We start from the raw sequence: 12918 nt of genomic DNA on the forward strand, positions 1-12918 counted from the left end.
ATGCTGGTTCACACGTGTTTCTTTTTTGCCTGCCTGCCTGTGGCGAGCCATGTCTGGGGCCGCGTGGGCCAAGGTAAGGAGCCCTGGGCCATTCCCTGTGATTTGGTTGTCACCTGTGTTAGCCCAGCCCTTGTCCAAGCCCTTCCCGGTGGCAGTGGCACCACATGGGGGGACATTCCCCATTACACACAGGATTCCAGAGGGCTGATGTGCCCTGTTGTCTGATGGTGAAGCTCTAAACAGTCTGTTCCCACACACAAAGAGAAGCAGGAGATCAGGGGACCAATTTGGGGAGCATTTCCATCCCTTTCCACCCTGCAAAGCCCATCCTCATCCCTGGCAGCAGTTCATTGTGATTCTCTCTCACACCAGGGATGATTTTCAGCCTGGATGAGCAATGAAGGGTGCTTACCTGATCTGCAAGCAGACCTTGAGAAACAGGAAGAAAAAGGGCATCACTGCTGTTAGTTGCTGCATCATCCTGCGCTCTGAAATGATTGCTCTGGATGTATACGGTGATGGGTGGTGCAACATTAGGATAAGAAAGAGTGTGAAGTGCATTCCTTCTGTAACATATAGTGCTCCCATAGTAGCATAAATGATCAGAAAATACCTATAGCACCTCCTCGTAGCCTTTCTGATGTTGAAGAACCACCTTCATGTTATGTTTGAACCTCCTGTGGAACTGGTCAGCACAAAGATTTCTGGAGAGGTGATGGCACATCAGAGTTTGGACAGATGTGTCTCAGTGCTGTAGATATTCCAGACCAGCCTCTGCAGTTAAGTCTGGGCTTAACTCCCTATGAGCTGGAGAGCAAAGTTTACCACATCAAGTAGCTCACATCCAACACAGAGCAGGGAAACAGTGGAGCTTTCATGGCACTGGGCTTCATTTGCATCCAGCACATAATGGTGCTTTAGAGGGTGCTGTCCCTTCTGATCTGTCTGATGACATTCTTGCCTTTTTAGCTTTTGGGCTCCTAGAGTGATGGCTGAGGAGCTGGACCACACTTGTCCAAAAGAAGACAGCTCCATGTTTAATCTAACCATGAATTCCCCTCATTGTTCCACGATCTTTTACCATTTCTCTTGGACATGATTCTGGGTTTTGCTTTTGCCCCTCACCCCTCTTCCCTGTGTTTTCTTCCTTCCTCTTCAGATTTGCCGGGGGTGAGACGTGAATCTGAGCTTTGTTTCCCCAAAATAGTTATCTGCTTGTTGGGCAGCTTGCAGGAAGTCTCAGCAAATGAAGGTTAAGGCACAGATGTTGAGCTGGGACAAGCAAGTCCTCACTGCCAGCTGTCACTGTTTCCTGAGCTGGGACTTCATGGCCAAGATGTAGGAGTTGCTTGGACATCATGCAAGACCAGATTAGGGACTTGAGCCGGACACTTCAGGTCACCCTAAGCTTTTTTTTTTTATGAGTAGTGATAAAGGGAAAGAGATTGGTAACAACTGCAAAAGAGGGTGGGCATCTGAGTGCAGATGCTTCTATTCTGCAGGCAGAGGATGTGCTCACTCATGGTGAATTAGGGCAGCCTGCTGGAAAGGCAGCTGTAGGTATAGAGGCAGGAGGGAGGGGAGATAAATCTGCTGACTTGCCACCCTACATCCAGTCAAGTGAAAAAGTTTCATATGGTGACATTTGTATGACAGTACACCTATGTTTTACCAAGGAATTGTTGATTCAAGGAGGTTGGGACATCTAGCTGGGGTTTAAAGGGTATCTGTGAAATCTGGAGGTGATAAGGGAATGTACTCTTTCTTCTTTTTGCCTCTTTGTCCGAGATTATTTTTTTCCTCAGGATTTGTCATTTAGTTTGTTGGTTCCTGCAGCAAACTGATACAAGCTGTTGCCCACGAGTTATGGTGCTGCCAGGAAATGTTATTTACACTTTACCAGGTTTTCTTTCTCCTTTTTTTTTCTTTCTTAATGCAGCTGGTCATTGGATCTCCCTCTGAAATAATCTTTCTGCAGAAGTACGGGATCCATCAGCTGGGGAATTCCTGTATTTCTCAGCAGCCCAAGCCCACTGAAGAGTCTCACTGAGCCCTTTCATCTATTTCCCACTCTCTCCTCTCAAACCTTTGCATTAAACACTCTTGCTGAGACAAAGCATTCTGCATGAAAACTCTCAGGGGAGTCGTCCAAGACGTGAAGGTGCAGAGAAAGCCCTCCCCTCTATGGCAGGCTGCTTTCCCTGTTTGCAGCAGTATATATTGATCTCTTATCTGTGCACCTGAGAAGCTCTTGTCTGCACAGGGGGACACTATAGATTTGTAAAGATGCAGGAGTTGCTGCGCAGCATCATGGGATGTTGAGGACTTGCATGGGATGGTGAAAGGTTTCCTTGGCACTGTAGCTGTTCCCCTGTCCTAGAGGAGATGGGATATGTGGGGTTTTGTGTGTGCGTGTGCAGAGGGAGGAATTGCACCCACACAGCCACGTCTCCTCCTGCCCAGGGTCCGGCCGGTTGAAGCTCACTGTTCTTTCGGAAGACAGGCTGCAGATGAAATGGAAAGAGACTGAAGGGAACATCAATGGCTACAAAGTCCGGGTAAAGCCCATGGCAGGTACGTGCCAGCACCTGGGACATCAGACCAGGTGGAGGTTTGTGTATGAGTGAGGGACTGAGCTCCACCTTTTGGTGGGTGCACAACAGGGCTTATGTAAGAGCTTTGTTCAGACCTTAAGGTAATAGAAATAAGGCAGAGGGAATTAACCACTGGCTGTTCCGGTTTCAAGTGTTGATTGCCTAGATCAAAAATTCCCATGGGGCTGTACACTCAGTACAGACAAGAAGCCTTTCTGGTCACTGTGAGAGCAGTCCATAGCGCCGTTCAGCGCATGCACTGTCCCTATGTCACCTATTCATGAGAAGGAGTTGGAATTCATCCCTCTTCATCCTCAGGGAAAGCCTTAGCCAGAAACTGTTGCTCTTTGGGACTGCATGAGTAAAAAAAAAGATGACAAACTGTTCATTGTCTGGTTCTTTGGGTGTTCTCAGCTCTCCCCATCTGCAGGGACATGAGATGTGAATTCCTGACCCTACCTATGTGTGGGGCTCAGCCCCATGACTCCCTGTCCTGCCAAGCTCACACTCTCTCTGACTTCAGACACTGAACGTGATGGTGTTGGAAGGGAGAAGGGGTTGGAGGCAACCTTAGGCTGGCATTTAGGTTTCAGTGGCTGCTGCTCTCCCAGCGAGCTGGAGAAGGGAGCTGCTGGGCAGGACTGCGTGCGGCTGAGCCCCTCTGATCATCCTCTGATCACCCGCTTTTAGCGCAGCCCTCACCTGTTTCCCAAGCTGGAGCAGAAGGTTTCTCATTCCTTCTCTGCCCTGCTCCTCCCCAGGAGCGAGGAGCATCCCGGGAATGCAGGGAATCCCCGCTGGTCCTCATGCCTGAGGCTTTCCCTCTGCGTAGGCTGGGGAGCTCCATCTCCAACTCACAGCATGAGCACAGGGATGGCAGGGTCAGAAATACATCCACAGTTTAAATCTTGCAGACATTTCTTAATCAGAGGGCTTTAGGGAGCTACTTTGCCTTTTCCCCTGTGTTTTGTGTAGCGCAGAGACCGTGGTGCAGCACTGGCTGATGTTTTGCAGAGCTGCCTTGCTCCACCTGCTCAGTGCTGTGCTGGTGCAGAAATGCCCCTGTTCCTGGCTGGCTGGTACATCACAGCCCCAGGACAGGTCCCACTGCCCCGGGACAGGTCCCACAGCCCCAGGATGTGGCCAGAAGGGTCCACAGGCGGTGCCAATCCCAGAAATGAGCTGTGTCCCCACAGAGAGCAGCTGCCCTTGGGAGAAATGGGGATTGCAGAGACAGCACAGTGAGAGTGGCTGGGATAAGTAAGACGAGACCCAAGTGCCAGTGATGACCTCCAAAAACACTAAGCCACTTCTTCACTTTTCCATGTATGACCTCAAGCACATTAATTAGTTTTCAAAAGCAAAATTTACTAGTAGTTGCTCAGCCTTCACCCTCTGAAGACCAGCTTTTCACTCAGCAACTCCTTGAGAAGCTGGCAAGTGTTGCACTAGTGCTGGATGAATATTAAAACAAAAACAAAACCCAAACATTCTAAACCCTGGAAAAAAAAATCAGAGATCCACAATATTAAAAAAGAAATAGGAATTGACTGAGGTCTCTAGACAGACATTCCCTGCATTTCAGCAGTGCTTTGGCTACTGTCAGCTTAAATTTAAGCTCTAACAATCTCTGAACTGTGGTTTCATCCCACCTCAGGGGACTCGGAGCAAGAAGTCATGCTGAAAACCAAGACTCCCAAAGCCACGGTGGGGGGGCTGAGCCCTACTAAGGAATACACGCTGCAGGTCTACGTGCTCAACGGCTCCCAGGAAGCCCTGTTTGCCAAGAGGAAATTTGTGAGTAAGTAGAGAGAGCTACATTTTACCATTGAGGGAACTCCTGAAGCTCTTGGAGATGTGGCTCCTGCAAGCTCATCCTCCAGAGCATGTCCTGTAGACCATTAGAAAAAGGGATGATGAAGACCCAGGGGATGAGGGATGGACTGTGACACACAGATTGACTCTCTCTTCCTGTTCTTGGCCTTCCTACAGTTGAGGAGTTAAAAAATGCATCCCAGATGAGAAATAACCGAAGAAACTCAGGAGGTGCATCAGGAAAGAATTTCACCTCTTCGGGGAGCTCAGCTGCTGAGCATAGCGGGGTGGCAGAGGTCACCCCCCCACCCCTGAATGCCATCTTGACACAGCCAGGTGGGTGCACAGCTGTCCCCAAAACCACCCCCACCCTCCCCCTGCACCCCCTGCTTCATTCACTCAGTGAGACACCCTACAGCCCAGTCTCATCTCTTGCACGCATCTCTGAATTAAAAGAACACAGTAAGCAACCTAAAAATATTTGCCCCTCATGCCAGTCAAACTGTCCAGCTTTACAAAACACAACCATATGTGCCTGGGGCTGGCAGGTACTCAAATTCAGTAGATACAGTCAAATCCTTCAACTTAGAATCATAGAATGTCCTGAGCTGGAGCAGATCCTATGAGAACAATCTGTTCCCCAAACACTGGGGCTAATAATACCTGATTTCCTGGCCTCTGTGTCCCAAGCCTGGCTGCAGATGGGCTATAAGAAGGTGTGAGCCCTCCCTTGCAGCTGAGGACTGTATATAACTACTTAGATTCACCTGCATCTGGCAACAAGGTTTGCATGAGTTCAGGAGGCAATTATATGTGTTGATCCATCAGGGCTATTATACAAAAAGACTTGCACTTGCTCAGAATGTTTCTGAGTCACAGGTTACTGAGGTCTAGAGGGTACATTGGGTATCAGGTGTCATGTTATGTTTTCCCCGGCTTGTGTTTTATAAACATTCATTATTTTTCATTGTCAAAGATAATGGGAAGGACAAACTTTCGATATGATCCACTATTAACATTATTATAAACTCATGAGCCTGCAAACAGCCTTCTCAGAGAGGCATGAAGAAGATGTTCTGGTTTATCTAGCTACCTGTTTGCAAAAAGCCTGTGGTACTTGGATCCCTTCTGAGCCCCCTACACCTCTGCCAAATGTGGCTGAAGTCAGCTGTTCAGTGCCACAGGTTGCATGGGGATAACACCAGTAGGGACAACGGGGTTTTTTTTCTCTTTGGAGCACAGCAAAGGACAGAGCTGAAAAGAAAAGGCAGAAGGGGACACAGCCAAAGGGCTCAGGAGAAACCACAAGAAACCAGCCCAGAGCAGAGACCAGTGTGACAGAAGCAACACCAACAACCACAAGATCATCCCACCATGCCCCTGCAAACTCAGAGCAAGAGTCTCTCGGAAAAGAAAAACCCACCAAGGATTCATTGAGGAGAGGTGAGAGGGGTTTCAAACACATTGTACTCCTTCTTCCCTAGTTTTCCCTAATGCTTGTTGAATACAAGCCTTCCATTCCACTCTCTGTCACCAAGATTTTCAGGGACACAAGTAATGCTGACAGTGCTTTTCACTGGTAGGTCATGCATTGGGGAACTGCCAGGGATCCCTGGAGAAGTTTGGAGTTCTGCAGAACTTCATGGATTTTAAGGCAAACTGGAGCTAGGCCAAAAATTCCTTCCAGAAGATTTAATTTGTTGATTTTCCACTATTGTCTCCATGTTGCCACCTCCCCCTGCTTCTGACAGATCCATGTAAAAGTATGTGTTCTTCAGCCTAACCCCAGAGCAATGGACCTTCCCAAGCCTTCAGAAGAGGAGTTCATTACCCAACCTGCTCCTGGACTTGTTCCTCATGTTTCACAGATAACTGATCCATGATGACCCTTCAGATGTGTCAGTTGATGCTATGACAGAGCAAATGGTCACAGCACTGTCGAAGTGGTGGGAATGGGATTGACCAGAGCATCCTTACGTGGTCCCTTGAGACCAGTACAAATCTATGGCTGTGAAAAGAGATAGGGTAACCTTGTTGCAGTCCACTGAATCTTGATGGGATCATGTATTTCCCTCCAACGAAGATGGAAAATCCCCCATCTGAAAAATATTTGGGGAAGATGCATTCGATCAGCAACATGCCCTGTCTTATCCTCTGTTGAGCTTCAGGCCTGGGGTGGGGAGAAAGGCAGGGTTGGAGTATCTGTGATACCAGCAGGTTTTTACAGAGAGACTGGATTTAATATAAAGCCATGAAATAATTATATCCCGCAGGGGATCTCGTGATGGAATGGAATTAAGCAGTCACCTGCAGTTCTTGGAGACTTAGGGCAGATAAAAGGGAAGCGCTGGGCTGGGGCTGAGATGTAGTGGAGCTGACAGCTTGCGGAGAGCAGAGCTCATGTTAGGCACAAGCTTCCTGACAGCTTTAACCCATTCTTTGCAGAAATACAGCTGTGCACCGCTCATTTCTCGGTGCTGAGATGGGTTACCCTTAGCCACGTGCTTTCCCCAAGATGCTGGGATGTGTCAGACTGGCAGATGGTCCAGTCCACCATCCAGACACAGCCTTACGCTGCAGATTTGCTTTTTATCTTAAAACCGAAGCAGTTTTTACTCCTTCCAATTGCTTCTCTCAATATCAAACCTTATCCCTCCCCAGGTTCCCAGTTTCAGTGCGACACATCTGCAATGGCTGATATCGTCCTGCTTGTGGATGGATCCTGGAGCATCGGACGCAACAATTTCAAGCTCATTAAGGAGTTTCTGAGCAATCTGATTTCCCCATTCAGTATTGCCCAAGACAAGATAAGAGTAGGTAGGACTCTTTCCTGTTTCCTGACCTTGAGAAGTCTATGTTTGAAGGAGCCTTGGTTCTGTTTCAGTGGTTATGTTCTACTCTGAGGAGCTTTTTATTCCTTTAGGATGGGGTTCTATCTACTGCTTTCACAGCTTTTCCCATCTGGTAGTAAGCTCTGGCCCCTAGTGGTTGTGAGAAATAGCTGCACAGTGAACAAAAGCAATGTCTTCTGGGCAGCACCAGGTCTGGCATTGATGCTGAGGTACATTTGGGATTTTCTGCCTACCTCTGAGGTGCTCAGCCTCCACAGCACCGTGTTTACAGATGCCGTGGTGATGCTGCATCGCAGCTGCTTCCAGTTCTGAAGGATGCTAACCCCATCATACGGCCCTGGCCAGGCTGTGCGTGAAATCAGGACAGCGTAAATCCTTTCTTCTCCTTGCATCTGACTAGTTTGACCCTAATTAACAGTGGGAATTTACCAAACACTTCAGAGTACCACCACGAGGGTAGGTACCACTGTTTCCAGTGGGATCTGAAACTTCTCCTTGCTGCCTGCATGACAAGGACCATGCAGAGAAGTGGAGTAAGAAACCAAGTCTACTCACCCTCACTTCCTATCATTATTTTGTGGCATCCTCCCATGGCAAGCCTGGCACCACCTCCCTAAAATGAGTCTTCTCTTGCAACTTAGCTTGCATGATGCTGATGCTCTTGCTTTCCCCAGGGCTGTCCCAGTATAGCAGTGACCCCCGCACAGAATGGGACCTGAGCACTTACTCCACAAGGGACCAGGTGCTGGAGGCCATGAGGAGTTTGCGGTACAAAGGTGGCAACACTTTTACAGGTAACTCCATCTTCCAGGACTCTGCTAAGTGATCTGTGGGGCTGCAGTGGGGGAAGTCGTTCCCACAGGATGAACCTCATGGGCACCAAAGCCACTGGGGGCAGAGAAAAGAGTAAAGGTGTTGGGGGGTTGTCTGCAAGACTGTAGCACATCATCCATCTCTGCTCCTCCCCAGGTCTGGCACTGACCCACGTCCTGGAGCAGAATTTGAAACCAGAGGCTGGTGCGCGGCTGGAGGCTGAGAAGCTTGTGATCCTCCTGACTGATGGGAAATCCCAGGATGATGCCAACCTGGCTGCTCAGACATTGAAAAACCTGGGCATAGAAATACTTGCCATTGGTAAGATCACAGCCATCGATAAGCTGTAGGACAAAGCCATCCTATTTGTGATCTTCTTCAAATTGAAGGTTATGTTCCCTCAACTTTCATAGGAACATCATGATGCTTTAAAAATAAGGTAACGGGTAAGACCTTATTGCACTGTAGCCAAGATGGAAATTAACTCATTTATTCAGCACAGGCAGTGTCTTAAAGGGGATTTTGTTTGTTTAGAAAGAACACTCATTCACATGAGGTATTTCATACCTTCCAGCCATAAAGACCTTTGCGAGCCTCACAGACCTGTGCTGTGAGAACAATATTATCAGCTGTGAAATTAGGCAAGAGAACATTGTATTGAGGAGGGCAGGACACCTTCTTTATAATTACTGCCTCTCAAAACTTTCATTTTCTCTCAATAATAACGTTATCTGCTCTTTGCTATCTGGCAGCAATAATGTGACACAAAATGGCCTTGAGCAGCTCTGTCCTTGATGACTAAACAAGTCTGCTAGTCTAATACATGGGCAATAAAGTCACACAGAAAATTCACCTAAAATTGCAGTCTCCCAAACTTTAATTTATCTTGGGAAGACACAAGCAAGGTTTTATTACATATTGCTAAGTGGCTGGCACTGTGATTTCTTTCATGGACTGAGTGGAGCTGCTGAGCCTCAGCTGTACATTGTGCAGCTCAACAAACCAACATCTGAGTACTTGAGATCCCTGGAGATATGTTCCTGATTGGAGTCTTTACCTTTCCTCTCTGGTTAGAGGAAGGTCACATTGTTTAGTCCTTAGACATCAGGACCTGATTATTAATCTCATAGCACCTTGGTTCCCACTGCAAGAGCAAGGGAGGAGGAGGCCAGCAAAGCTGGAAAGGTAACAGCCTTGGACTTGAGAAACCAGGTGGGATCCCTGTCTGGCAATGGTTCTGCTTGGGCAGTGCCACAGTGACCTTGAGCCACTGGGAGGCAAAATAAGTTGCATGTTGTGGGTCTTGGTCTGCAGAGGGTTAATGAGGATGTGAAGCACAAGGACAGGGATGAAGGATGCCCTGTGATGTTGAAATTCTGCTAGATAAATGGTCTATATTTGCTTATCCTTGACACTCTTGAAATGCAACGTGATGTTCTGACGAATAACAGAGTCACTGTGGGGAGTGCTGGCACCTTATAAATATAAAATTGTTATTTTTTCATTCACTCATTCCCCCATTTATGCCACTTAGGGTACAAAATATCTGCCTTCCTGGTAGCAAAGCCTACAAGTGGAAGAAAGATTCACTAGACCACTTCAGGCCAGAAAAGACCTGAGCCCACAGTGTTGAAAGCCCTTCCCAGGCTGGCCTGAGGCTGTTGCTGCAGGAAAGCCAAAAGCTATTCTGAGATCCCACCACCCCACTGGAATGACTGGGAGACTCTGCTGTAGGAGCAGGGTGATGATGGACCCATCCTGCCCCTGAACGAACAACACAGAAGCAGGAGGCAGAAGCTGCTCCTCTCTGGGGAGCTTTCTCGGGTTCATTCTCTGCTTCGGTTGCAGGGGTGAAGAATGCGGACGAGGCCGAGCTGAAGCAGGTGGCCTCGGAGCCGCTGGAGCTCACCGTGTACAACGTGCTGGATTTCCCCCTGCTGAGTTCTCTGGTCAGCAGGCTCACCCGTGTCCTCTGCACCAGGATCAAAGAGAAGAGCAACAAGGAAAATGCAGGTGAAGTGAAACCTTCTCAGTGAGGGCTGAGCTTCCTTCTGCTCAGCATCCACATTCCCAGTCATTAGAATTGGGCCTTTCTCATACCTTTCCATCCAAGAGCTCCACCACCCTGTCAACACCACTGAACTCTTCTCCTCAGCCCTAATCTCCTTGCTTAGCCCTCTTGCTGCCTGACAATGGTCCTGTAGATATTTCTGTTCTGATGCTCTTGGTTTGGTTACCTGCTTTTGGTCTGTGAGCCAATACAGGCAACAGATATTCCTGCCAGGGGTTTGGATGACTCTTGGTGGATATATTATTAATAACATAAAGGCAATAACCACCATTGTAGGGAAGAAAAGACTTATTTTCCCTCTTCCATTATTTTATGGCATGATAAATGCTTTGTAGCCATCTCTTCTGAGTTTCTTCCAACCACGAGGACACAGAAAAAGTGAAAGAGCTGGTTTGAGAATAGATTAGGGAGAATGTTTGGAGGAAAAGTGGAGGTAGGAAGAGGAGATGGTGAAACACCTAAGACATATTTTTTCTCCACTCTTTAAATGATGGATCTCCAAGGCATTTTCATGTTAAAACCAAACAGCCCATTTCTTTCCTTTGCTGGAGAGCAGCTTCTGTGATGAACAAGAGAGTGAAGAACTACTCCAGATGTTAGCTTAGATCCTCAGGAGTAATGTACATGTTTCCATCTCTCCCTGCTTGAAGATTGGTCTAAGGAGAATGGGAAAGTAACTTTCAAGTATACTTTTATTTCAATGCTCTGGAAATTCATATAAATAAATTGATTAATCCACTTTATTTTGTACTTGTTTGATATAATTAGACATTTTTCAAAGGTGCAGATTAGAATAAATAAAGATGAACTGCTCAAAAAAAGAAACCAAAATAACTTCTGCTTGTTCATTTTGACAAATTTTCATGACTAAGGAAAGCTGGGTCATCTTTTGCATACGTGCAAAAAGGCAGACTTGTGTTGAAAAAATATTCCCAGCACCCAGCAAAATACACAGCCTGTTCTCTGTGCAGTATTTATGTTCTCTGTATTCCGACTTTTAAAATATTTATTTCAGAGCAGTTTGGAACAGTTTCTCTACTCTATAGGAAAGGAGTCTGTAACTTGATTTGAAAAATGTCACTCATATTTATGAGCTGGAAAGTACATTTGGCATGAGAAATCTGAGTATAAGAAAGTAACTGTGTTTTTAATTCCTAGGCAGCACTGTGAAAGATATCCCTGTGAACACAGGTCCCCAGCTGAGCCCAACTGACCTTAAAATATCAGCCGTGACCTCTAAGAGCATGCACTTGACCTGGATTCCTCCTCTGAGGCCACCAAAGAAATATCGGGTTGTGTATTATCCATCTAAGGGTGGTATCCCCAAAGAGGTGAGAGATCTTTCTTGGACATCTGAGACTGAAGTATCTTCCAAATGGTGGATGGGAATCTAAGTAGACTTGAGTAGACAAAAAGATGGGGGTAGAGTTACAGTTCTTGTGGGACATCAGCTAAAGCCTGAGATGAAATTAAATGCATGATGAGCACAAATGTGATCAGCTGATAGGATGACAAGACAGAGGAGGACATGGATAAATATCACCTTGCTAGAAATACTGCAAGACATGCCAATGCTGATATTTCTCTTATGCAGTGTTATCGCCTCCCTAAAGCACCTATTTTGACTCAAAGAGAACACTCAGGTACACAGAACTGTCCAAGGATGCTCATATTTGATGGATATTTGCATAGAAAAGCAAATCCAAATTGTTGATGGATTTCCATTGACTTCTGTGAGAGCATGATTAGAATCTTGTGCTTGGTGTTTGCACAGATCTCCATCTTAGAGGGCAGGAATGCTTATTGCCTCTTACCTCTCTATTTTTGGGGAGATGCTAGCTGGCACAGAATTCAGAAGGCAACTGGACCTCATGTTTCTGGGCACACATCTGCTGGGAAAGGCCAGTTCAGCCATTCCTTTGCTAAAGAGTGGCCAGCAGCTCCGTGTCTTGACAGCCCTCCTTTGTGCTTTCAGGCGGTTTTAGATGGAGCAGTCTCCTCTTTGCAACTCTCCAATTTGACCTCGCACACGGAGTATCTGGTGTCGGTGGTTCCTGTCTATGACACAGTTGTTGGGGACGCGCTGAGAGGCGTCACCTCCACATGTAGGTCGTGAGTAGAGAGAATTATGCGCACGCGTGGTTACGAAAGGTGAACAAAGCTCTTGCTTTGTGACCATCTCAAACTGGAGCTTGACATGGTATTTTTCTCCCTTCCCCAAGTTCACTCTGTCTACAGCTGTCTCCATCTGAGGAGACGTTCTGAACTTTACCAGACAAGACCCTGATCAATCAACTCTTTGAGCAGCAGTTTGAACCAGAGACCTTCAGGGGTCCCTTTCCACCTACATCATGCTGCAAAGGAGACCACTGATGTGGCAGTAACACACCATGCTAGAAATATCTTCCAGCCCCTTGCTGCTTATTCATCCTTGGGTTCCAAGTGAATTAAACCCATTTTCTATACAGCGACGGCTCCACTGTGTTAGATGTGGGGTGGGTTGTCGCCAGCTAGCGGGAGCTGCTGCAAAGCCGGGTCTCCTCTGGGGTCTGAGCTGTCGCAGCCCTCAGACACTGATGATGTCTTTCTGCCTTGTCTCTCCCGTCAGTGCCTTTGTCTCCTCCTCGCTCCCTGCGCGTCTCCGAGCTGAGCCACAACAGCATCAGGCTGAGCTGGACCCCAGCCCAGGGTGCCACCCAGTACCTGGTGCTCTGCTCCGCAGCCCCCGATGGAGCAGAGGACTATACCACAGAGGTAAAGTTCACAAGAATAA

General features: G+C 47.3%; 1 protein-coding gene across 1 annotated transcript in view; it reads left to right on the forward strand.

The window, feature by feature from the left end:
- The window catches only part of COL20A1 (collagen type XX alpha 1 chain), a gene marked incomplete at both ends in the record, with an annotated part of 45228 nt that continues 32310 nt past the window's right edge, over positions 1-12918 (forward strand). The window contains 12 exons of the mRNA XM_080354677.1: positions 1-73; positions 2464-2574; positions 4252-4395; positions 4587-4745; positions 5652-5852; positions 7071-7226; positions 7936-8055; positions 8231-8395; positions 9923-10087; positions 11304-11476; positions 12121-12250; positions 12754-12899. Of these exons, the coding sequence (XP_080210803.1) occupies positions 1-73; positions 2464-2574; positions 4252-4395; positions 4587-4745; positions 5652-5852; positions 7071-7226; positions 7936-8055; positions 8231-8395; positions 9923-10087; positions 11304-11476; positions 12121-12250; positions 12754-12899 (1743 nt within the window). The remainder of the gene's footprint in view (positions 74-2463; positions 2575-4251; positions 4396-4586; positions 4746-5651; positions 5853-7070; positions 7227-7935; positions 8056-8230; positions 8396-9922; positions 10088-11303; positions 11477-12120; positions 12251-12753; positions 12900-12918) is intronic.

This window comes from Nesoenas mayeri (assembly GCF_963082525.1).
Source record: "Nesoenas mayeri genome assembly, chromosome: 16".
NCBI lineage: Eukaryota > Metazoa > Chordata > Aves > Columbiformes > Columbidae > Nesoenas > Nesoenas mayeri.